The 26,844-nt window shown below is 37.5% G+C and overlaps 2 protein-coding genes across 2 annotated transcripts; one reads left to right on the top strand and one right to left on the bottom strand.

Annotated features, from left to right (window-relative positions):
* Nucleotides 1-22,482, top strand: LOC145775864 (centrosomal protein of 63 kDa-like). The gene is made up of 11 exons (XM_082587248.1): nucleotides 1-397; nucleotides 650-738; nucleotides 2,517-2,655; nucleotides 4,305-4,468; nucleotides 5,776-6,070; nucleotides 6,680-6,841; nucleotides 8,174-8,368; nucleotides 8,745-8,834; nucleotides 9,399-9,622; nucleotides 12,560-12,659; nucleotides 21,471-22,482. The coding sequence occupies exons 1-11, from the start codon at nucleotides 290-292 to the stop codon at nucleotides 22,047-22,049; spliced, it is 2,145 nt and encodes a 714-aa protein (XP_082443374.1). The 5' UTR covers nucleotides 1-289; the 3' UTR covers nucleotides 22,050-22,482.
* Nucleotides 22,483-22,624: 142 nt separating this feature from the next.
* Nucleotides 22,625-26,591, bottom strand: LOC145775865 (asparagine synthetase domain-containing protein 1-like). Its single transcript, XM_082587249.1, has 4 exons — nucleotides 26,418-26,591; nucleotides 25,482-25,703; nucleotides 24,086-25,329; nucleotides 22,625-22,969 (listed from the first exon to the last, which is right to left on the bottom strand). Exons 1-4 carry the CDS (start codon nucleotides 26,448-26,450, stop codon nucleotides 22,684-22,686), a joined length of 1,785 nt encoding a protein of 594 aa, XP_082443375.1. The 5' UTR covers nucleotides 26,451-26,591; the 3' UTR covers nucleotides 22,625-22,683.
* Between the last annotated feature and the right edge of the window lie 253 nt (nucleotides 26,592-26,844).

The following is a 26,844-nucleotide window of genomic DNA, read 5'->3' as shown; positions in this document are numbered from 1 at the left end:
GGCTTAAGGACTAGACATGTTCCTTTGCTGCTTTCAGATGTTGGCTGTGTTGCACTGTGATCACATTGGACTGTATATATAGTGGCATTGCAATATTGTTGTATATTATTGCAAGACACAATTTTAACATGATTACATCACTGGTTCCAATTATATTGAAATCTTTGCTAAAAGCCAATCAGCCTGCATTTAATTCCTGATTACTGTTATTGCGTTAACTGTACCGCAGTTGCATAGTGATAGATCATTTTACTAATAGTTCAGTAGGCTATAGCCTATTTATGTGAAAATGGATCATGTTATTTGGGATTGCTTTGAAAAACAGAATGGAGAACAAATGTTGCTGATGTCATGTGGAGCAGAATTACAAGAATTAATGCGTCAGATGGATATCATGGTATGATGTGGTTGGAAGTATTGGACCATAAAGCAAAATAGTGCTGCTGAAAAATTGCTCAATATAGCAAAAAAAAGTTTAAGATTGACGATTTAATGACATGTTTGTTGTGGTTTTAAAAGAATCTAGCCAAAATTTGTTGATTGTGGAAATCCTATCACTGGATTGAGAAAACACAGATTTGTGGCCCTATTGTTGTTTAGTTTTAAAATTTTCAATACAAAAATAGGTCCTTACTGTTATTATTTGCAGGTTAAAAATAAAAAACTGGAATGGAAAGCTGAAATGACAGAAATTCAGGACACTTTAGCGTTTAAAGAACAAGAATTAAGCCACTCACGGTAGGTTACAATTTGATTAACTCAATAAGTGTAATTCCAATGATTTTATATACTTTGTATGACAGTAATACAGTATATACATATTCATTTATTTTACTCATAAATTGTTTCAGCTGTTTAGTTCAATTTTTAATGTTAAGCTATATAATAGAGATTTAGCCTACTTTTGTGGAGAAAATTGATATTTGTATGCAAGGGCTGTTTACATGCCAACTGTTTCGCACTTCAAAGCGTGGCCGTTTGAGTTTGGTTTATCAAAAATCCTGCTTCGAAGGCTATGCCTTTGTTTTGATTGTCCCCTTGTCGCTTGAGCTCGCCTTGTTCTTTGTGGTTAACTTTGATCATTGTTTAGAACTGATGTTTGTGCAATGGGGATGTGGCCACTGGCCATATTTGCCAAACAAAATTGCTTCTGATTTTCACCACACAAGTGTTTACTCTAGTTCTCTTTCAATCGCAGTCAATACTTGTTGTAGTGTAGTTATATATATAGTTCAGTTTGAATACCAGTAAATGTATAATTTTTCACTGCTAAACAACTAATTTTGGTTAAAAATTAACAACACTGGTTTTTACAGAAAGCAGTTATGAATGTATATTTTTAACATTATGACCTTACCATTTTTACTTTTCCTTGTTGATAAATTAGTGTGTTTATGATGCATGCATGTCTTTACATTTAAGGTAAAAGTTTGACCACATGACTTCATGATCAAGTGCCATAAGGGAACTATAGCACTTACTTATTTATTTTGGATTAACCATGTTTCCAAAGAGGGCGCCAGCGCCCCTCCTGGGAGCATTTGTGACCATAAAGGGGGTTGCAAGCTATATACTGGGTGATTGGGAGGCGCTGAGAGCAAATTGGGAAGTTACACACACACCAACAACATGCCCTGTCATGAACAGTAGAATTATATGATACTAAATTTTTATCTGCTGCCAAGATTTTCTGTTTAATACCAAATCATTTAAAAATACACCAGATTTCTAAAAGATTATTGTGTAGATTTTCACCGCATTCCTAAAAGCAACTAATTTCCACATACTCACAATTCCCTGTATAATTCATCTTTAGCATTTGGTGGCCAAAGTTATGAGCGTTTGGGTTAGCCTGTCTTTAAACACTATCATCAGAGCAATGAATAAAATGAAAGCGCACGCTCTGAACAGACACTTACTCTGAAAACGATTGTGCAATGAAAATGATGAAGCTTTTGAGCTCTTACTACTCCACACGGAAGTACGATGGCTTTTCAAGGGAAATTGCCTTGCATGATTTTATTTGCTGTTCGAAACTGTCGTGGATTTTCTACAGGGTTTTGAAGAAGGGACTTTTGATCCTCTGTTCGTTGTTCAGGGTAGTGCTATTAAAAAAAAGTATGGGAATCACTGTCTTATACAGAAGGAACATGTTTTCCTTAACAAACATTTTCATCAAGCTCTTTATTTTGATCACTAACTTATTATACTTCCTGATTTGCTTGCTTTGTTGACGTCGTGAGTGTACTATGGACAGCGTTTGTCTGCAATAACATTGTAATAGTGATCGTAACGTAAAACCGATTTACTGTAGCTGGGAAATTTGACTTAATAACTCTGACATATCATATTTTTTCTGAACCGTTTAAATAATGGAAGATTAAATAAAAGAGAAAATAAACTTTGATGTACCACAAGCTCTGCTCTGTCAGAACCACTATCGGTACTTGAAATCATAGTATCGGTAGTATATTTATATTGCAATTAACAGTATACAATAACTTTTTTGCTCACAGAGCATTGCTTAAACAAAAGCATGAAGAAATTGGATTTTTGAAGAAACAAATCGAAAATTATGAAAGTGAACAAAATTGTGTTTCTAAAGATTACAAATCTCAACTTGATCAACTTCAATGCCAAATAAAAAATTTAAAGGTATTACGACCTAGTCCTACAATAGTTATAAATGTTATATATATATATCATAGCAAATCTTTGTATGATTAACATATGTTATGAACAATATTGCGAAGAGAGTTCAATGCTGAGCACAGAGATGTGACAGTCGTGGATTAACAGTGCTTAGATATATACCGGTAACCTTACTTACTTTTACATCTCTGTACATAATAAACCTTGTTACTTAGAAACTTAATAAACCTTGTTATGGCTACCTGCATTATGCTATTAACACTTGCCTGGGTATTCACTGAATGCTCATTGCTCATAGTTATTTCTTTATTCAACTACCCGTATACTTGCTTTACACTTAGCCAACTGCAAAGCCTTTAAGAAAAACAGCTTACTGGTTACCTTTTTAACTCTGTTTCTAAACAAGTATATATTCTTTAAATATGCTTTACATAGCATGTGCTAACTGCAGGCCTCGAAATTTGTACTTTTTTCCGGCGGTCAAGCACTTTTCCTACCGGACTGGCCCTTTCAGCGGACTCGAAATTTGTACTTTTTTCCGGCGGTCAAGCACATGTCCTACCGGACTGGCCCTTTCAGCGGACATTTAATATCTCAACCGGACATATTTTTTGCATGTAGATTTTGCACAAAATCACACTACTGTATTGTGTAGTCGTGTTTGTAGAAAAAGATTTTCTACAACAGAATAACTCTGCAATGGTTGATGGCTTAATTAACCGACCCTGAAGTATACTGGAGCAGATTGCTTGCAAATGAATCAGTGCGTTAATGACAGTCGTGTAATGACGCAATAAACACAATTGAAAACAACAATCCAAATTGCTATACTCAATTTATCTGAACCTTATTCGTAAAATACAGCAGCTTCACATGAAATACTATTTCTGTCTATTGGTGTGAGACAAATGTGTCTAACACCCTCCCTTCTGTGCGGAAATTCTATTTCTATCAGTATCAGCGTGAATAAGGTCGCCACATTCGCCTAAGCACGTGCGGAACCCAGCTGAGACTTGCTTCTCTGTGACATTTCTTTTTAACAAACGATCAGTGTAACGCAATAATCCTCATTGTTAAAATTAGAGTACATATCCTGCCGAAAAGTTCAGACAACTTTATTTCAAGGCAACATTGCAAGGCGTTGAAATGATATAAAAATGGCTACTTTTGCCATCGGGTCGTTAACCAGTATAACCACGCCACTCTAATGTGATCTTTAAAGCAATTGCCTGTACTATTATTGTTTCAGCTCCGTATTTGTTCGCGTTAAACAAACAATGGTAGGCTAACAATTCAAATTTAAAATATATTTTTGCTGCATTAGCTCTATTTTTGTCAATAATTTTGCGGCGGTCATTTATGACCGACCAAGGAGTCGGCTTCGGCCGACATTCGATGTCATTCTGGAGGTTATGACCGCCGGATATTTCGAGGCCTGGCTAACTGTATTCTGTAACTGACTGTACCAGCTGCACTACAAAATTTGCTGCAATTTAAACAAGAACCGCATGTTTAACGACGTACCAACTACCGCCCTTCTAGTGTCGTTGGAATAAGGCAATAGTTGTGAGTCTCTGTATCCCTTTTTATATTCCTGGTAGAATCACGCTGATGTGTTTTATCAATTCGAATCATTGAGACACTTACTATAGGAAGCTCATAAAAATATGCACCTGCATCATGCAAAAATCAATCAAGCCTCTGAGGACAAAGAAAAAGAAATGCTAATTGAAATTCAACAGCTAAACGCAGAATTGAAAGAAAAGCAAACACAGACTTTACAAAATGATGCTCATCGAAGAGAGCTGGAGGAGAGGTAAGCATCTTAAATCTATTACAAAAGCTTTTTTTTTTTTTTTGAAATTTACAAACAACTTACAGATATTGCAATGCTTTTTGTAAGTTTTTCTTTTTAAAAATTCAAAAAGTTTTGATTAAAGAAGATTGACGTCTATGATACTAGCATGTACAATTGTAGGGGAAAGGTGTGTATTTTGAACCCCTTAAAGAAAAATAAGCACAACTCAGCCAACTTCCGGTCAATGTGTATTATTTTTCACCCAGATACAGTCTAGGTAACCAGTGTAGAAAATACAAATCACATACAATAAAAAAATACAGAATAATTAAGCAATAAAAAATGTTCAAATATGGTCCAAATTACACATATGGTGTGTATTTTGGACCATTGGGGTGTGTATTTTGGACCATTGGAGTATGTAATTTCAATTGAAGTTGCTTGAGGTCTTCGAAATGAAATTTCTGGATGACGGTTGGAGAATCCCTTAAGCCAATCTTTTTCAGCCAGACCCTTTTCACTGTTGAAGCGGGTATTGATATTATTGGCAGACGCAATGTCATATGCAAGCTTTCTTAAATCTATGGCCCCTAAACCATAAAATCTTCACTCCATTTCCAAAACATGTTTGACCAGTTGATCTTCAATATTTTCGGGAAGATCAAGTTGTCGACCAATGGTTATGACACTTGTGTAGCATATTTATTGGTAGCCTGTTATGGACATGTTTTAACACTACAGCTTTGGGAATTTTGAACTGACGCGATGCTGCATAGGTGAGATGACTGGTCCAAATTACACACTGTCATGCACTGTTAAAAATTACCAACTATGACTTCCACACTTGGTTACAAGTCTTGTAATTGAGCACAACATCTCCTTATAGGTTAAAGATAATACCAACATCATATCAGACTCAAACGTCATGCCAATAACGTCTCAGCGCTTAGCAACCAACTCCCCAAAATAACATCAGCATACCCAAAACCACAAATTCCAATCTCCCGTCCACATTTCTTAACCTAATGAGCTGAGTTTTTCACATCCGGGCTATTATTATTTTTTCTTTCAAGCTGTTCAAAAATACTGACAAAACGATTTTTATTTTTTGAGTTAGGGGACTGGTCCACGTTACACCACTTTCCCCTACAGTATATTTATAAAGGTTTTCGCTCATTTTTCTGGTTCATATTGCACAACCAATTACATTTTGAAACGACTTTGTTATATTTTGCTTCGGGTATTACTTGTGCTGCGTTGAAACTTGAAATTGAATGTTTTTTGTCTCAGTTCTATTCTGCTATAACGATATACCATATCTACAGGAATCGTACTTTGCAACAGCAAATTAAAATTTTAGAGAAAAAGAAACAAACCTGGCAAGTTGCTCAAATTCGTCTCGAGGAAAGCAGTCGAAAAATCAAATACTTGGAGGGAACGGGACAATCTTTGTTACAAAAGCTTGAAAGAGCACTTGCCAGCGACAAAGAGTTGCTTCAGAAACAAGCAGATCACATAACCGAACTTCAGTCTAAAACTCGAGAGCTAAACAATGCCCGTCGTGCTGCGGCACGAGAAAAGTATCGTTTTCAAGAGGAAGCGGACAAGGCAAACTGCAAAGTAAAAAAGTTAATCATAATACGGTAAAATCCGTTTAATAAATCCTTCCGCGTATTAAATCCAATTTGCTCTGAGGCGAAATTTTTTATTTAAGCATTTTAAAATTATGGTATCCATCGCATATTAAATCCACATACCACAATCGTTTCGGACCAAGGTGGATTTATTAAGCAGATTCTACTGTAATCATATTCCGATGTTAGAAGTGAGTTTAAATGATAAAAATGCCATTTCTGGTATACGTTTTTTATAAGAGTTGTTTGTGATGGTTGCAAAACACGACTAATGTTTGATGGTTGTCAGAAGTAGGCTACTCCATGACTTGTTCATATGGAACCAGTAACAAACATCATCTGCATACCAAATATATGTCTCCCAGAGTGGAAGATTCGCGGTAGAAGTGTTTTTATACATGTAAAATTTCCGAATTTGATTTTACCTGTCGAGAGAAGCTCTAAGTATCAAACCATTATTTTTATGTCAGCTGGTTACATGTGCAATAATATAGGCTACCACTGTCTTCCATCATTACAAAAATGAATGTAGGTTTTTCTGACAAGTAAGTTGTGTATGTTAAAGTATAACACATTTCTACTTTTCAACCTTCAGCTTAAAGTAGTTTCTGAAGAAATTGAGACTCTTCAAACTGCCCTAGCCGATCGGCAGTCAGCATTAAACGATTCTGAGCACGAAATAGCTGAATTGACAAACACAATTGAACACCTTCAAGTTGCGATTCACACCAAAGAGAAAATAATTGAAGCTATGCAGGTGATATGTTAGTAATGCAAATGCATTCACTCGTAGAATACTTTTTGTGCAATGTGCATGGCGATGGACAAAAAAGATTTTGTCATCTCAGGGATATCTAAAGAATATATCTTTAGATATCCCTGTGTCATCTACGCCAGTATACGTGATCTTGTTAGTCTTAAGTGATCTCAAAAGCGCTACCCCAAGATCATATCAAACCTGCTTTTGTCCAACCGATGGTACAAGCAAAACATCGCTTGCATGTCATGATTCACTTTTTGCTTGTAGTATTGTATTTTGCATGTAACTGGTTATAAATTGTCGTCGTCGTTGTTTCTCCTACCTTTTCTAGGGGCTTTCCTATATGGGTGGGCATTAAGAAACCTAGATAGGCCAGCCCAGACACGGATCTTGTTACCTGAATTCAATGTCCCTGCAGTTCATTGGGAGACGATCATAGGTCCGCCGCCGATGTGTGAAACCGGGCTGGAAGCTTTCAACTGTACAAGCCTGCCCCCTTTACCCGTGATATTATCGCCATGGACATGGCTTGGTCCAGGTCCAAGTTTAAAGCAAAGGCTAGTCACTTGTAGGCCTATGGTTCTTTGGGGTGGTCATGTCTACGCACTCACTCTTGGCCAGCTGCAACGCTGCATGTCTATTGTGGTCCAACAAGGTCGAAACATGCAGTTTTAATGGAACCGGTTGTAACGGGCTGTCGAGTGTCGGGTGCTATGTTTATTGAGGTCCGCCTTACAGGGTGCCTGCACGTCAGGCACCGCCCTCTTCCACCAAAGAAAGATTGCCATTACAGACTTTTACGTGTGTAAAAGGCTTATCTTCTGCTTATTAGCCCCAGGAGGTACTAGGAACATGCCAAGCTTTTATCCTGGGTTCACCTTTGCACCACGTTGAAACATCTCCATAGGGATAGGGGCTGAACAGAAGTAGCTCCTTAGACACTCCGATTTTCGTAGAGGACGTTTCATACATGGTGAGACTGTTTTTTGAGGTTTCAAAATAAAATGTTTTGTTTGGAGAAATGATTAAGCAATAATATTGAAGAAGTTGTGCAATAAGTAGTTTACTTTGTATGGTTACAAGTGAAAAATCATGAAATCGAAACATATAGCATATTTGTTATGGAATGTTAGGTCGTTCTTGCACGCCACGAATGAACAAGGTGAAATGTGGGATTAAACGAAAGTTTGATGCAATCAAATAAAATGCGACTACTCCCATTACTCTTTCGGGACGTTACATGTGTAGATACCAATGACAACGGTAGTTGATATTTCTCGATGGTGATAGATATTATGTCTCAATGTTATACCGATCTACTTGATGCAGACAAGATCACCGTTGAAGAGCAAGGATGAGGATCTGAAGCAGAAGATTGTGTTGCTAGAGTCAACCGTGGAGAGCATGGTGAAAGCTGAGGATCAACTTCGTGACAAGGTCAAGTCCCTCACGACTCAGCTTCAAACTTCAAAGGACGAAGCACGGCAGTTACATGAATGTGTCAATAGAAGCGATTGTGATGAGGTAATTTTGACTTGACAGGGACAGTTCATTTGATATATTGGCACAAAATCGACATAGAAACCTTTACACAAAACTTGGTTATCATTCTTAATATTCTTATTAACTTAATTAATTCTTATTCGTTATCATTCTTATAACCCGTCTGTAACCCTTTTTAACGACCACGACTGCATATTTGTCATCATATAAGAGATGACGAAAACCTTGAAAATAATGTACTATGATAATAATCTAACAGCTTCCAAATACATTAACCTTTAATTTATCATTTGAACATGTTGTGCTGCTTATGCACCGTGGTTTAAAGTGTAAGGGGTTTCTGTTAGAATAGGTTCCATCATCTACGCAGTAGCTACACGAGCTAACCTTTTTTTAGGTCGTAGCTTTGAATGATGAAATCAGACAACTGCGGAACAATCTCGAAGATATGGAAGCATCTCACTCCACGCAGTTATGTGTCATAAAGGTGATTTAATAAACATTGTATTTCACGTACTCTACTGGATATTGTTTGAATAATTTTTGGTTTAAAAACCTCATGAACAGTCCACCTAATATTGGATGAGGTGCTGCCTTTAAAATAGGTTACCTACGTAGCAAACGTACGAATTCCAATCATTCTTGAGGTTAATGTTCTACTTTGTGAGTTACAAAACTTACACACCATTTAAGCTTCCGATTTGAATCAGAAATTGTTTTTCTTTATCCTCCGAGTGACAATTGACAAGCTGAACCCGCTTTAATCAAGCTACGTGTCTCTGGCTATGACGTAACGATATGGAGGCAATTATTTTTTTTCTTTGCTTGCTCAGATAGCATTGTGTTACAAACCTTGTAAGAACTTTAATTATTTCGTATATAACCTCAAGTTTTCATTCAACGCTCACAGGTTCAGTAGGCTACCCAACCCCAGAAAAACTAAAATAAGCTATTTCATCGCGCGGTTTACAAAAGTAATTTCGCCTCGATAACCCACGACATGGTAGACAACTTTCGTATAACCTACTTCATCTATCAACCTTCGACTCAGGCGGAGGTTACAAATCTCTCCACCCATCTTCAAGGTCGTGAAACCAACATGGCCCGGCTGGGGAAGACTTGTGCAGAGATGGAGAAACAACTGGAGGAGGAGTCAAAAGAACGAATCAAGTTGGAAGTTCATTTGCAAACTGCGTCAGCAAACCTTGCTGCTTTGCGAAAGTCATCTTCTGATCAAAGAGCTCGTGTGACAACACATTTACCGAGTATGGAAGGGTAAGTTCACCCTGTTTAAGTGTCTGTTCATTGGCACTAGGGACGCCAAGCACTGCTGTGTTGTGCACGGCAGCTATTTTTTACTTATTGAGCGTTTGTTTCTTCAATGTCAAATTTGAAAAAATTATGTGTTGTTTGACAATCTAAATTTGGCGCCTTCCGCAGTTGTGATGTCATGGAGCTTTAAAGTTTGGACACGTTCATTAGTTTTAAACGATTATGTGTGATTGCATTATCATGATTGTTTGTAAACTTATCACAATTATGACAACCACTTTTGCGCATTCTTTGTGATACTGTAGTCCAGTGGTTCTCAACCTTTTTTGGCTTACGGCACCCTGCAAATAACCAAAAGATTTTGCGGCACCCTGCAAACAGTCTACAGCCAAAGAAAAGAGTTTTAACAAAACTAACAACAGCTGCGGTATCATATTATTAACGATTTAATGAAGTTCATTTTAAACAAAGTCAGTGAGAAATTTGCGCTTGATTTTTAGCACAAATCCTTTCAATGTCTGGGCGCACATTTGATAATGCTACTCTCATCTCTTCTTCAACCGCAAGTAACCTTTCTCGTTTTTTTGTTTTTATGTTAGTCAAAACGGAAAATCCAGTCTCACATAGATACGAAGTCGAAAATTGAAGTAAAATCACAACCGCCTTTTCTCCAATGCAAGGAAATTCATTTTGAATTTTAATCCAAAATTCATCGAGCGACATCTCATTGTACAATAGCTTTATGTTTCCGTCATTGCGAATGTCAATAAGTTCTTCCTCTTCTTTGAGATTCAAAGTAAAATGGTTGTCCTGCTGCAAAAATGGGTTTCTGACCCATGTATAGTTTTCTGAGCATAGTGTTGGAAAATAATTCTCTATTTTTGCTTGCAAAGATTTGAGATGCTGAATAATCAATGGGATTATTTCCCGGTTATTTGTTTCAGAGAAATGAGAGAACATGCCAAAGGTTCCTTCTTTTGCACGTACTGACCACACTTTTAATTTTTCTTGAAATGCTCTCATTTTGTCAGTTGAAGATAAGAGATTTTCACTCTTGCCTTGCATACTAGAGTTTGTCTTGTTTAAATGGTCAAAGATATCTACCAAATATGCTAATTTGGAGACCCAGATGTCATCGCAAAGCAAATCACAAAATTGTTCTTGTTTTTCAAGTTTAAAAAAAGCTAACATTTCTTCCTTCAGCGCATATACTCGTGATAATGCTTTTCCACGGGACAGCCATCTTGCCTCTGTGTGTAGCAGAAGATTTTCATAATTTGCTTCCATTTCTTTGCAAAGTTTGGTAAATAATCTTGACTTAAGTGGTCTAACTTTGATGTAATTAACCATTTCTACAACTTGTTTTAGAGCTTGCTTTAAATCCGAGTCTAATGTTTTCCCAACAAGCACTTCACGATGAAGGAAACAGTGTGTTGTTATTATTTCATTATTTACCCTTTTTGAAAGTGACACAAATCCTTTGATTGACCCAACCATGGATGGGGCTCCATCCGTACAAATTCCTACACATTCTTTCCATGTTAATCCATTTTCTTCCAAACACTTACTTAAAGTATCAAAAATATCTTGACCAGTCGTCCTTCCCTTGAGCTCTTTACAGCAGAAAAACTGGTCAGTTATTTTTCCATCATTGACAAACCGCATAAATGCCAACAATTGGGCCTTCCCACTGATATCAGTTGATTCGTCAACTTGCATCGTAAAGATTTTGCTTTCCTTCACAGAAGAAATTACAGTATCTTGTATATCCGTGGACATGTCACAAATACGTCTACGAATGGTATCATTTGACAAAGGAATCTTTTTTACTTCTTTCTCAGCCTCTGTTCCAAACATTGTTTTCACAATTGCAGTGCAAGCAGGGAGAATAACTCTCTCCGCTTCCGTGTGAGGTTTACAATTTTTAGCTATTATCTCTGCTACCAGATAGCTGGCTTGTTTCGATTTCGTGGAAACTTCAAACGTTTTGGTGAATGTCTGACTTTGTTGTTTTCGCTCATCCAAGAGTCTTTTGAAATAGCTCGGCGGTTTGTCGGAGAGGTGCCCATGCTTTGTCGAAAAGTGCCTGTTCAATTTACTTGGCACCATAGCTTCATTTGACAATTTTGCGTGACAGATAAGACAATCTGGCGAAGGTTGGGTTTCATCACCACACCAAGTAAAGCCGATGTTCAGATAACTGTTGCAATATAGGCGAATTTTCTTTGCTTTTTTTTCTAATGTACTTCCACTTTCGATAGCTGCTCTTTTTTTCGTTATAAACTTCTCCATTACAATAATGCAAAAAGTAAACTATTGTACTGTATTAGTGATCTGTAATAAAGTATTGTATCCTGTATGAAAAACACTGCGTTGCTCTGTTATAAAGCTAATCATTTATTAAGGCTTTAAACAACTTAAAATGTAACATGAACTCTGAAAAACACAACATTAAAGACAACTCAACAATCACTGAAAAGAACCAACTATCTCGATCGACTGCACCTCGTTACTGAATACGATTGCGAAATGTAGGACAAACGTGTAAGTAAGACAAAGGCAACTGAGCACGTGTAAGACAAAGGCAACCGATTACGTCACGTCACAATGCTAAGTCACAAGATTCCGTCACAAGATTCCGTTCCAATTAATTTGGATGTAATAAGAATTGTACTGTAATATGCAATAGCTCGCGGCACCCTTGCTAAACGTAAACGGCACCCTAGGGTGCCGCGGCACCCCGGTTGAGAACCACTGCTGTAGTCTGTAGTTCGATTTATGGAGCTAATTTGCACTTTCTTAAAAATTGCCAACTCTGCGTGTTTGCTTAATTGCGTCGTATTGCACTGTAGCCACAGCGAGGCTAATCCACTAAATTAAGTTAAAGACACTTCCTTTGCAAAGATTCACATTACTGGGAGTGATTCTCTCTGCTTGCAGATCGCTTGTTGAAGCAGAATGTCAACTTGAAAGTTTAAAGAAAAATTACGAACAAGCCGTGCAGAGGTTGGAAGGGGAAAATCAGAGCTTGAGATCGAAGGTTCACCAACTTGAATTACTACTACACTAGTGTATATTGACAGTGGACTAGCCTACGTTATAACACAAACAATATTTGAAGCGAAACACACAGTAGGTGAACAAAGAAATTGCAATCCTGCTCCAGTTCGGTCCGGGACGCGAAATTTTTTTCCCACGAACTTTTTGTCTCGTTTGCATAATTCTGGAAGTGTAGCCATTACTGGTCCAAATCTAAACTTGTGTCTCCAGGATGGTCCAAATCTAAACATTGAACTTGAAAAAAACGCAGCCTGGAGACACGCTTAGTCTAGTCAAGTTTAAAAAAGTTGAGAATAGAAATGGATTGTGGTCACTCTGAAAGTAAGATTTTCCGAATTGATCAAGAAGTAACCCTAACCCTAAGAATTCACCCTAACCCATTATGGCATTCACCCTACTTTTTGAAAAGCTGTTGTGTACCGCAAAAATTAATTTAAAGAAAAAAAAATTGACTTCGATGGGCGTCGAACCGTTGTCCTCACAACATAAGGCGCAAGATGAAACACGCCAACGAAAAAAGTTTGTATTCACACGGTATTAATACAAAAAGTTCGTGGGAAAAAATTTTCGCGTCCGGGACTACAAAGACTTTTCTGTAGTCCCAGAATTCGGTATGTGAAGTTTTCCATCGCTTCTGTATAAATTAACGGATATTTTTCATAGTTTGGAGGTTCTTGTAGGTTAGCCTACCAATCTCTGAACTCTCCTCGACAGCTACATAGGTTATTGCTTATAATTTTCTAAGCTACAGTAGAATTCGCCTATAACGACTTCGTTTATAACGTCAATACGCCTATTACGTCACATTTCGCTCGGTCCCGGCAGAATTCCTATCTTTTACATACATTGTAGTTCGGCTACAACAGCATCGCCTATAGCGTCAATTCGCATGTAACAGCACCCTTTATTGGTCCCCAGACGTCTTTTGTTCGTTTATAACGTCACTTTAAGCCATCACCTTCACCACGAACGGTCAGTCTTTTAATCCAGTTAGCGCTGCTGCTTGCAAAATGTTTTCCCTTTATTTCGCTACGTCGTTCGCAGCATGGACTTTAACTGAATTAACTTTTTTCCCGCGTGAAAAACTATCACGTGTAAAAAGCAGCTCTACAGCTGACCTTTAAACAACCCAAAGCAACAGTTGTACAATGTACGAGCAGTAGCCTACTGTATAAACTAATTAACTTTTTTCCCGCGTGAAAAACTATCACGTGTAAAAAAACAGCTCTACAGCTGTGTCAAATCCGTGTCAAAACCGAAACAGCACAAGATCAATGCCTTTATTGCTAATAAACAATGAACTTTTCTACTACCGTACTGTATGTAACGAGCTGTATTGCGCAAATTTCCTGTATCTTTCGCTGTAGGTTATTTTTTTTAAACAATTTCTTTGTTTACTGTATTTTCTGCGTGCCCTTTGTCAGTTTGGTGGTACATAGTAACCCTGATTGGATTATACACCTCTTTTTTTGATCAAAAAACAGTTGTGGAATAGTTTGCGGTAGTTCGTCTATAACGTCAGTTTTTGCAAATCCCCCAGAGGTGCCGTTATAAGCGAATTCTACTGTATTTAAAATTATGTTCAAGATAATGACTACTTCATTGAAATCAGCATTTAGCCAATAAGGTTAAAAAGTGCTTATAATATTGTGACGGCCTGAGAGGTATGATCATACCTATTATTTGTATGATATTACCTGATAATCTATGGTATGATATTACCTATTGTTTGCCTATTTGTGTAAAAGAAGCTGAAAATTTAAAGGAATTCAAACCTCGCTTGAAAACGTTCTATTTCAATGAACATTATGCCTGAAAGTACCGTATAGGCGAGTAAGAATAATTGACATAAAAATAGCCGGACCCGGACATTTTTGATAACAACTATTTTTCTTCATAAAAAGATGGGTTACCTGTTTGAGACCCCAAATCTAAAATTCGGCAAAATTCGGACATGGGGAAAGGCCTTTTTGAGGGTGGCAATTATTGATCGGCGCGCCATCTAGCGCAAGAAAAACATATATATTTTCTGTCGTGCTAAATCCCGAATTTCAAGTAAAACAAAGATGATTAACATAGTGTCTAGAATTACCCTTCAGCAAAATTTTCTATTTTACGTTGATTCAACGTCTGGCGACATTGAATCGACGCAAAATAACATATTTTGTTTGCTGAGTGCCTCATGTAATAGAAATTAGGCTCCAATGATACTGTAAAAAGGTGGTCCATACTTGATTCAAGTGTTGGTTATGAGAAGATAAGGTCCTCATTGTACTAAGCCTCTGGCACTAAGGAGAGTAGGGTGGCCAGTTCCTTTCTCTCGGCCGCCTTTCCTGCAGCAATTAAGCTATGCCCACCCAATTTATTACACCCTAGGTAGGGGGTGAGCGGTGTTTTCAACAACCAGCTGAAGCCGGGAGTCGATCCAGGTTTGCATTGTTGGAAAACCAACACCTTACCCGTTGTGCCATCCCACAGTGTAGTGGTTGTAAAATTCTGAAAAATGTTAATTAACTAATATCACGGTAATATTGATTTTGGAAAATGTAATTTGTCTGTTACAACGTATCTGACAAATATGAAAATTACGGGCACATGTAATGATTTATACCTTGAACTTTCACAAACAAAAGATTTCAGAAAAAGCATAATTAAGGAGTTGGATAACAACTATAACATCATACCAGCCAAGTCATTAAATCCATTGCATCATCGCCAAAGCTGCACAAAGATACTTGTCTGAAGAAATAGGTTGTTACATAGGTAGCCATTCTTACGTCGATGCAATGTCGCCAGACTTTTATTGTCAATTGGCATTTTTATACGTCAGGTCACAAGATCGAGTATTCTCATGGATGTACTATCATCTCTTGATCTTTGTGCAAGTTATGGTCAAATAATAGCGTTTAAGCGATCACCTACTGTAAGCCAAGCGAATGGTGATAATATGGATGAAGTAATGGACTCTACAAATCATCCCGGCTCTTTCTGAAAACACCAAGAATGGCAACTCGACCACTAATTATTGAAAAACGACACGTCAGTGCAACTGATTTACTGAAATCAGGCAATTTAGTCAAGTCGTATACGGCTGCAAAGACAGATACTTGGAAAGACGTACGAATCAAGAAGCTGAATGCCTCTCCCTTGTTATTTACGCACCACGAATTGCTTGACACTCTATGGCTGTGTTCAAACATATTCGATTCCAAGCCAGTACAATGGCAAGGGTTCATGGCTAGTGTAGTTAAAGGTGAGTTTCAGGTTTCGTCAGTATCATTTAATCCTATGATGCTGCTTAATCCTGCAACAGATGAAGCTGTTTGCAGTACCGTATAATGATATTCGTTCAAGACCAAGCGAGAAAAATGACCATACGTTGTGCACCGCTAACGTTTGACCAACCCCTCTACTTCAGAACATTCAAAATTAAACAGGACAATTTTGGTATTTTCAAAAATGTTCACTTACGACTTGGTGGTTTTCATCAACTGATGTCCTTTCTCGGAGCAAACTGATAGAAAGAAGTGGTTTAGGTGATTTATGGAAAACTGTGTTTGCATCGAAAGCTTTGGCAAAAATGATGAAGATTTGTAGGCTACAACGTTTCAACAGGGCGTTATTGCTGATACTCGTGTAAATGTGGATAACCCCTTAATTATTGGTAACGGTATTATTCGCAAAATATGTGGAAAGAAAACTGAAAGAGATTTCGCTAAAAAGATCTGACCAAGCAAGTAGGCTACCTTTGCCGTGATGCGAAAAGCCTTAAAATGTGGAGATGAAGAGATACACATGTCATCCAGCAAAATCTTTCACAGATTACTGTCTATAGCCTGTTTGCAGGGGTCACTAGAACCGGACAAATTTTCGTATGAACTTGCCAATGTTCCACCATCACTTTTCTCAGATGACGGAAGTATGTTGAAATCTCAGACATCTGCATTGTTCAAATACATAGTTCTGCAAAATGAGGATATTCTGTGCACTAATTTTTCGATTATCTAGTATTTGATGGCTGTGCTTTCATTCACCGACTTCCCTGGCCAAAAGTTGGGAATATGAAAAATTTGCTTGAAATGTTCATTCAATATCTTCTACGTGGGAAAAATACCAATATCAGCGTTGTTTTTGACAATTATTGTGATACTGAAACAATCAAAGGAGCAGAGCAAAAACGAATAAAACTGACCACATCTTGTCCCGTGGTAGCAATTCGCTTAGACACACCCATCCCGGGAAATAAACCAGCTTTTTTATCAAATAAACGTAACAAGCAAAAATGTATAAATTTACTCTAGTCTAGGATAATCTTAGTAGTAATGGCATTACTGTGGACAAGGCGAAGGAGAAAGAGACGCTGATGTTGCTGTCGTTCTGGAAGAACATGAAACCTATGGTCAAGTATAATAGGCTAACTGTGATGGCTGACGATATACTCATACTTTTGCTTTATCACGCATCATGCGGAAACAGCATTTATATGAAAACGTCTAACGCGGAAATTTTCATTCGTCGAGCTCAGCTTGCTCTTGGAGAAAATATGTGCCGATCGTTGCTATTTTTGCCACGCGTTCACTGGATGCGATACAACATCCTGCTTTTACGTAATGGGAAAAGTAGAAGTTTTTAAAATCTTGAAAGGTCTGGACAAAGTGCAACGTAAATGTGCGGCCTTCGGAAACAAGGAAATTTAAAAAGAAAAGACATTTCCAGAATCGGAGAAGAATTCTTCCAAATTCTGTACAAGCAAGTGTTTTCCATAAATACTTTGAATTTATTGTGCTACCATTACGCTGTATCCCCCAAAATATATATCAGTTGAAAGAATGCCTCCAACAAGTAGAGCATGCTACTTTCACAGCCTTCGTGTGCATCATCAAGTGTCAACATGGCGTCATTTGAAAACTGTGCTGAATCCTACTTTTTATGGATACAAGGAAACAGCTTCTGGTCTGGTCCCAATAATGACAGATAATGAATGTGCACCCAAAACCTTTCTGAAAGAAATTAGGTGCAAATGCTGGAGCGCTAAACGTTTATGCACATCTTGTGGTTGCTCCATGAAAGGATTTAAATGCAGTATTCACTGTGCTTGTGAAGCTCAGTGTGAAAATTCATCACTTGTAGAGTGTTAGATACCCAAGAGCTGTGCTGTGAGTGTAGAAGTATATTTACTTTAATAAAAAATAGTTGCATTCCTAGAACGGGACCTCAAATTGTTACTGTGGTAGTTTTTGCAAGTAAAAGTTTTTGCAAGCAATGAATGATGTGTAAATCAAAGTGAATGCATATATTAAATATACGCTGCCTTTTCTGTTGAAGCAAAGCAATAGTACTGAATAAACGACATTAAACGGTCTCTAGATGAGCATTAATTGCTCAAATCGCTGATGTTTATTTTTCTATTATACGTTGATTCTACATCTGCCAACGTTGTATCCCTATTTGTTTCAGTTGCTAATGTTGTTGAAGTGTCATATAGCCTACTGTACATTGAATTACACTTTTACTTAGGCAATTATAATTGTATGAAAATAATTAAACTGTAATAAATGGCCAAATACGTCACAAACATCGGCGTCGGCAAAAAATGCAGGCGTGGGGGAGAAGCGGGGTTGGGAGGGCACAATTTTTGAAGCCAAATTGATCTTGTAAGCTGCAACGTAGGTAAGAAAAGTTTAAAATTTAAAGTAACATTTGAGTGGTGAGGTGAGAAAATTGTGAAAAAAATTACTATTAACATATGATGTAAGTAGTTGTTGCGCCTACAGAGCAACAACTATTTAAAGAAATCAAAAAACTGAAGTAGAGTTGGTTGAAAACTTTATGAGAAAGTGTTCGCGTGGAAGGCGAATCCAATTTTTGAAGATTGCACTCTCGCGAGCAAATTACATATAAAATCATAATCCTGGGGGAGGGGGGGGGGGGGGTAAGTGACCCTTCCCTGCAGTGACACCCATGATCACAACCTTTTATAAAAAAAAGTTTTAATACACTTATCTTGTTGTGAGTGTTAATTACGTGTATATGCTTTCGAAGTTACATTTTACTTAGAGCAAATATTTACAACCGCTAGATGGCGCGCTATGAAAATTTAAAATGCGGTTTTGGGGCAGTTCCCCAAGTCTGATTTTTGAATCGTCGGTCTGACTACCAGACAAGCTTCCTGCAACCAAAAAATGGTTGTTATCAAAAATGTCCGGGTCCAATGTCACTTCTTACTCGCCTATCACCATTGTTGTGTACAGTAGTTGTACACCGCCCAGGAGCGTAGTTTGACTGTGGATGTGGCGCTATACAGTAGAACTCGGTTAATCCGGATTCGATTTGACCGGCGATTCCATCCGGATTAGGCGAAGATCCGGATTAACCGATGACGGTTTTTATCAAACCTGACGTTACCTAGATAGAAGGGTATCGGTAAAAATCACCGAAATTGAACGCATTAGTGTGGTCATCTGTCAATTCCGAGACGCGCGATCACCATATTAGCGATAGAATTCTTTTGAAATGCAGTAGCCTATGCATGTAAAACGATTGTATTTGTAGACTCTGCGTCTAACGCAAGAACACACTGGCAAAAGCACGGCGAACTAGAGAATACGGCCAGATATGCCACATTAAACAGGCCAGTTCTAACAGGCCGACTGCATTCAAATTGCATTTTATGTTACAGTGGCCAAATGCACTGTTGGAACGTAACTATCGCTCAACAAATCACTGGGATGGTCAAAATGTTTGTTTTGGAACCATAACACTTCGTATATAATACAATATATTAGATATAATAACTTGAATATAGTTTAAAACAAGATAAAAGTTCAGCAATACTGGATGACAAATGTTCTAGTTCGCCGTGTGTTGATGCAGATACAATTTGAAAATAAAACACCTTGCACAATACACTACTATGTGAAAACTTTTTAACACTAAAAATTGTTGCAAGATTTATTTCCCCGACTAATGCGGCAGTTAGTCACTTTGTCCTACAAATCGCAATCACGTGATTGTCTGAGCAAACAATGCAGGAGCGCGCAGGCACAGTTCTTTTTTTTTCGCAATTTAGTAGCATGTCAATAAAAAAATGTTTTAAATGCGTGTTCGCTGTTGAGACAAAAGTGATAGTTTTTAAACGATTCTTGATGCGTTTATCACTTGAACCATTTTTTAGTTGTGAAGTTTTATGCGTTTTTTTTTTAAATCCAAAAGCTGGTGAATACTGTGATAATTTCAAGGCTGAAAAACTACGAACAAAGAAACAACAACAAAAGCACTTTCGTACAATGATAACTATTCGCCACAGTATATTACAATGATTTTGCAAGATAATTGCACTAAATTGTATTGTACTTATGCACACCAGTAACCAGCACATCAGTAACCAGGCACAAAGCTCAGCCTGCACTTGCTGCTATTGCACAACCTACAGTAGCTATCTTCATTCCTGAGAGTACCGTATTCTTCAGAAAAAAGAATTTTGAAAAAATGCCAAACAGGATTTTTTCATGCTAAACAACATAAAAAAATGCCAAATTTGTGAAATTTGGAATTTAAAATTCCAACCTGGCATCCCTGACAATGACACATGCTACTGAATTGCGAAAACAAAAGAACTGCGCCTGCGCGCTCCTGCATTGTTTGCTCAGACAATCACGTGATTGCGATTTGTAGGACAAAGTGACTAACTGCCGCATTAGTCGGGGAAATAAATCTTGCAACAATTTTTAGTGTTAAAAAGTTTTCACATAGTAGTCTATTTTGCAAGGTGTTTTATTTTCAAATTGTATCTGCATCAACACACGGCGAACTAGAACATTTGTCATCCAGTATTGCTGAACTTTTATCTTGTTTTAAACTATATTCAAGTTATTATATCTAATATATTGTATTATATATGAAGTGTTATGGTTCCAAAACAAACATTTTGACCATCCCAGTGATTTGTTGAGCGATAGTTACGTTCCAACAGTGCGTTTGGCCACTGTAACATAAAATGCAATTTGAATGCAGTCGGCCTGTTAGAACTGGCCTGTTTAATGTGGCATATCTGGCCGTATTCTCTAGTTCGCCGTGGGCAAAAGTTATATCTTCAGACATGCGTGTCGGAATAATCTGTAGCCTAGTCACTCAAAACTTTTGAAAACAGTTACGGAAGACGAGTTTCTTTGGAAAACTTACAAAAAATCAAACAAAGTCTTCTATTGGAAAAACATCACCGACATACCGCCGAAAATTCCACCGACATCTTTTCAAGTTACAGTACGAGTTTGGGCATTTGCGCACGAATTTTGCGTTAGGAGGGATTACTGTTCATGAAAAGAAGAAATCCGCAATAATTTATTGCGTCACATTAACGGAACAATAGATAAGAAATTTCTCGCAATAAGCCACGTTACGTTTTAGCATAAAATGGCAAAACTGTCTGGAAAATCCGGATAAAGCGATAGAGAAAGCGCAACTTTTGTCCGGAATAGGCGATGATCCGGATTAAATAATCCGGATAATCCGAAGCTGTTTCTTAAGAAAAAGATTACAAATCATTTGTAGTTCCAATTTCATCCGGATTAGGCGAAGATCCGGATTAACCGAATCCGGATTAACCGAGTTCTACTGTATAAATATTGTTATTATTACATAGACATACTACTGGGTAGAGAAAGCGATGGAGCGGAGTATTCTAATATTTTACTAAATCCTTGTCAGCCTTGTTACGGGTTATCAGCCTGTACAGGCCACTAGTGTTGGAACATGAAAACGTGCAGAAAATCATAACTTGTCACCTTTTCAGATTTCTGAATTGAAACAAAAAATGTCTTGCAACGAACATGAAAGCGCCAGGAACAAAGAGACAAAGCTAATGGATGAAGAAAACATTCGAAAAGAAAATCTGATCAAAAAGTTGAGTCAAACCTATGAGCAACGTATTACAGCCTTGGAAGGAAACCTTCACCAGATGCGACAGTCGGATAGCATCCAAGGACACCTATTGACGCCGTCTAGCAGCATCATCGTCCGTTCAGCGGGCAGTGAAAGTGATGAGTTTACAACATTGGAATCAAATAACATACAAAAAATTCCAACTCCCACAAGCGACTTTTTACGTTCTATTGGCGTCGATCCTGCAGCAGTAAGTGACTCCACTTCATCTGGAGGTTTCCTCGAAGAGCAACTTCGGGGCCTTTTTGATAATAATCATGAAGCTATTGCACAAATCCAGCATCCGAGCATCGAAGAATTTGCAACAGAAGAAGACAAGAGGATGTGTCAATTAGAATCACAAATTGATCAACATATAGAAGATATGAGAAAGGCCATGGACTTCACAATGAACAAATACACAAAAGAACACCGAAAACTCGACACGTAGTACTTTCGACTTAATTCCGATTTATATTTGTTGTCACAAACCGACGTGAACATAACATCGCCTACTCTTGTGTACCTCACTGTACTGTACAGTGTACACTATGCAATGCATGCGGCCTTTGATGTCAGGGATTTAAGAGATATTATAGCCTATATGCACAGTGATAGTCGTCATGTGTCATAGACGATGCCACCTTGATAACTAAATGCAGAGCTCGTAAATCTTGTCAGCGTTGTCGTACAGTGCCCCAGAGAGTTACAAGCGCTGTATATTAATAAAGTTTATCGTGTTCTATTGACAAATTTCTGAAGTATTAATTGGTGTGACGGGGGCTATTTAATTATCCTATACTATAACGCCTTTGCATAGGTCGACCAAAAGCATCGTAGGATGTGTCGCATTAACTGACACTTGAACAACCCGTCACAATTAAAGGAGTTCCCATGACAAATGTACCACGGCTTCTCGACAGCCATTTTTCACGTTGATAGACAGCTTCTAGCTTAGACAAAAACAACAGCCAACAGGACAGTGCTAGTTGTGGTCTTGAGACTTTGAGCAGGCCACGCTTTATGCTGAGCACCACCAACACTTTTATTTGTAAAACGTTTGTGAACCAGATAAAAATCATGAATCATGTATGGGCAACATTAGTCAATCTTAAACATTTATCACCACCCTTTTCACCCCGAAGTTCAGCCTTGGCAATGCGTGACCCAAATTGAATGGCTCGTTTCGGCAAAACCGCTGCATCTCGCAAACCTAACAGGTAAGCAGTTCCACGTAACAGTATTTTTTCACCAACTCCTCTGCAATAGACATAATCAGTTTTTTGATGGGTAGGTAGCAAAGAAAGAAAGGCAACTACTTCTTCATCTAAGTACGGAAATCTACCTTCTCTTCCATGATCGGATATGATTCTGTAAAACAAACATACATTTGCTTATTAATCATTGTAGAGTAGCCTTTAGAAGTCATATGAATCCCTTGTCAAAATCGTCATGTAGGTTGAGGGAATACGTAACATGCGGGACGAAGAGCAACAAAACGGTTTCATATAATATTTGCGAAAGAACCACTTATCGATGCTTTGCAATTAAGTTTTATGTTTAAAAAATACGTGGGCTACGACAAACGAAGTGTCTTGTTGCAAAATTTCCGCTAAAGTGCTTTACTATTATCAAACTTTGCAAGGCACCTGATTTGTAATTATCTGCATTTATTTTGACACATAGTCAAAACTGAAGCTAAGGTACGCCTGAGGTCAATTGGTAAATACTTCATTCTAAATCCGAAACGATAGTGAGATCAAGCTATGGTTATTGAACCTCGGCAATCGGCATGCGTAGGTCGATAAGTAAATTTTCAACATAACTGTCCTAGGAAAACCAAAATATGGGAAACAACTAAGAATAACGTTGTGAAGAGACTTTCATCAGTTTCGAGTTGGCAAATATGTAGTCTTTCTATCGCTAGTCCACGAGCCAAATTTCTCAACAAAACTATAAGCTGTTTTTTTAACTATGCTGATGTTAGGATACAATTAATATTTTCTATTCAACACCAGAGAACTTTTTCCTATGAAAATATGTTCTGACAATGCAATGTAGAAAACACATGATCAACTTATGGTATCGTTGAGGCGACAGTAAAACTAAGATTGATTTAATTGATCGATTGAATCTTTATGCTCGGACTGGGAAAGCTTCTTGAAGAGCCTAATCCTGGCAGTTTCGCATACGGTACTTGTAGCCTACAGGCTTTCAACCACTGACACAGGCCCGGTCGCCGAGATTGACAAAATGAGTTTTTCCGATTGTTGAAGTGTTGTTGCCTAGAAATATTCCATCTTATTAGATGCCGTTGAATGGAGAGTAGTCCTTAACGTGCGTTGCTCCAGCGCACACTCCGATAGTCGAAACAGCACGGCGTGATCTTGAAGCTTCTTTGTTCATAGTCACGTGCTAACCAACTGAGCTATCGAGGCGGAAGACGAAAGAAAAGTAACAAAGACGAGATAGCCTAGCATACGATACCGATCGTCTCTTCCCAAATTCCGGGATGATATTCTTTCCACTTCCATTTGTAAAAGTTTATCGACGTCAGACCAGTTTTGAGATGCATCAAAAGCTCCTCTGTGCCTGGAATACCCACCAAGTTGTTCATCGGCTCCCATACCACAAAGCAAAATCCTTGGTGTAGATGTGTACGGCTTGTATACATCATTTTGTGTTTTAACAATTCCTTTTCCTCTGCTTGCAAACCATAAGGCACAAGCAATACTATCATCAAGTACAGTGTCTTTGGGGTAAATCAAATGTGAAATATGCTCGTTTCTTTGCGTACGTAGTTCGTCAGTTGGTACGTTTATTTCTACCAAATTCCATTTTCTTCCTGGACACAAAGAACATAATTCTTTGTATGAACTACTTCCAGTAACTCTGTCGGGGACCAAATAATCTCCTTCTGGCGTTTTTAAACGTCCTTTGTTGACCTTATTACATAATTTAGAAGTTTGTTTTCTATGCTCAAAGGCTACGTTCAACAAATCAATGGGTTCATTTAAAGGTACGAACGTATGTGCTAACAAAGCTAATATGGAACAATCTATTCCACCAGAAAATAAAACTCCAACTTTACAGTCGCAATTCCCGCATTCAAGTACTTTAGTGCGCCTTTTCACAGCATTACTGAGCTTTTTGATTAGCTGTTTACAGGAGGACCATAATTTTTTTTCATCGCATGCTTGAACGAGCTGCTGCAAAAGGTCTGAGGAAGGCAAAGGTGAAAGGTTTGTTTGTGAAGTGATTGAAGAAAAACCAACTGCATCTTTTAACTGATGAGTAATTATTGGTGTTCGGAGCCAAAGCTTTTCTTCTGAGGTAGCACTAGCGTCAAAATGAGAAGACTTGTGCTCTTTGGTGAATATTGACATCCATGGATATGATAAAACTGATTCAGCAAAGCTATATTGATCACTTGGTTTTAATGACAAATCAACAGAATATAAGCCTGGAATTAATTCATCCCAGTGACCACAGGTTTCCACTGATGCTTTTGCTACAGAGCTGAGTATCAACTGATCAGAAGAAAGTGAAATCAGCAAACTTCTTCTTCCAAAGTAATCTCTGCCAAACCATAAGGTGTTTGATGATGCATGATAAAATACAATAGACCATGGACCTTCAATACGTTCAAAAACTTTTCTAATTTCTTCATTACTTTGGCATAAATTCAACCAGTCAAGAACTACTGAAGTGTCACTTCTATCATCAGAAACCTAAAAACAAAATTATATTGTAAATTGTAAGCACAATGAAACTTATGGTGAATAAAGAACCAGCAGATCATTTTATATTATACTTAAGCTATAAGCATTAAAATGCTAAACAAATCAAGAGAGATTGAAACACATCATGATAATCATCTCACCTCCATGCCACTGAACACTTCACCATTAAAAAGCAATACATTTCCAGAAGTAGATGCAGTTGGTTGTGATGTGAGTTCAAGTCCCCGCATGTGTAAAACCCAAGCAGACAACTTAACATGAAAATCATTGCACCGAACTTCAGTGGTTTCATGTTGATCTGGCCCTCTTCTTTCAATAACAGGTTCTATTTCATGATGGTGGTTCATTGTATTCATGTTGACCTGAAGCACAAATTAGTTTGTAAGTTGGCATTGTACATTGTTGAAATATAATGTTGTGCTTACTTTTCTAAATACTTTGGATAAGTACCGGTAACTGAAGTGTTCAGCAAACTTTAGGCATTCATTTTAAATTCATTTATATCTAATTAACATGGAATTGACAGTATATAATAACATACAAAAAATAGAAAACCAATATGCCTACACCTACAATGAAGTCACAGCCCTACAACTTGTAATATTATTAGCAACAAACAAAATCAATAACCACATAAAACTAAACTTTTAAAACGAATTGTTAAACTTTTAAAACAAAAGTGGATCCAAACACTTAGCACTAGCTCATGAATGAATCCTTGTAAAAAGAAGTTTGAAATTTACTCGTTAGTAATGCATTGATTTTCAGTGACGTGCTCCCACACTATTCCTGTTAAGCCTGCACTCCAGTGCTTGTGTAATGTGTACGGTATGTGTAATGTAGCCTAATCCATGTAGATGTGTAGCAACTGTAGCATGTGTGTATATTTAAAGTAAATAAATAAGTAAAAACTTCTTAATAAGTAAATAAATAAGTAAATGCTAATGTCTTTGAATGATTTCACATGAACTAAACAATGTAAGATGTTAAATTAAAATATGATTAGTTTAGTCGATTTATATATGTACTTAAACAATACTTAATTTTAAGTTAGTTTAGCCTACACCTAAACTTACAGCACATGAAAGTAAGCAAAATATTCCGCACATGATATCAGAGCCAGAACAAATTCCAAACCTAAAGATCCCAAAAACAATGACTGGAAAAATCAATAATGACAATGCAATGAAGTCAAGTTAACTAGCCTATATTCATGTAGCCTAGCTATTTCCATAGACTACTTCAAACAAATAACCTAAAATTTATAAACGAATAAAGTTGTAAAAGCTATGCTTAAAATTTTTAAATAACAACAGTATCTGCTTAGGGACCTCAGGGATATCTAAAGAAGGGGATACGAAGGCTTTTATTACGTCTGACAATAGAAGGGCTTTTGTTTATCGTAAATAATCTGTGTTTATCGTAAAATGACAATTGGCGCCGATAGTAGTTTAATAAATCTTGTTATGATAACTTGCATTGCGCTATTAGCATCAGGCCTCG

Source organism: Aplidium turbinatum, chromosome 8 (assembly GCF_918807975.1).
Source record: "Aplidium turbinatum chromosome 8, kaAplTurb1.1, whole genome shotgun sequence".
NCBI classification, from domain to species: domain Eukaryota; kingdom Metazoa; phylum Chordata; class Ascidiacea; order Aplousobranchia; family Polyclinidae; genus Aplidium; species Aplidium turbinatum.
Note: the sequence above shows the minus strand (reverse complement) of the source record. Positions and strands in the feature narration are given on the sequence as shown.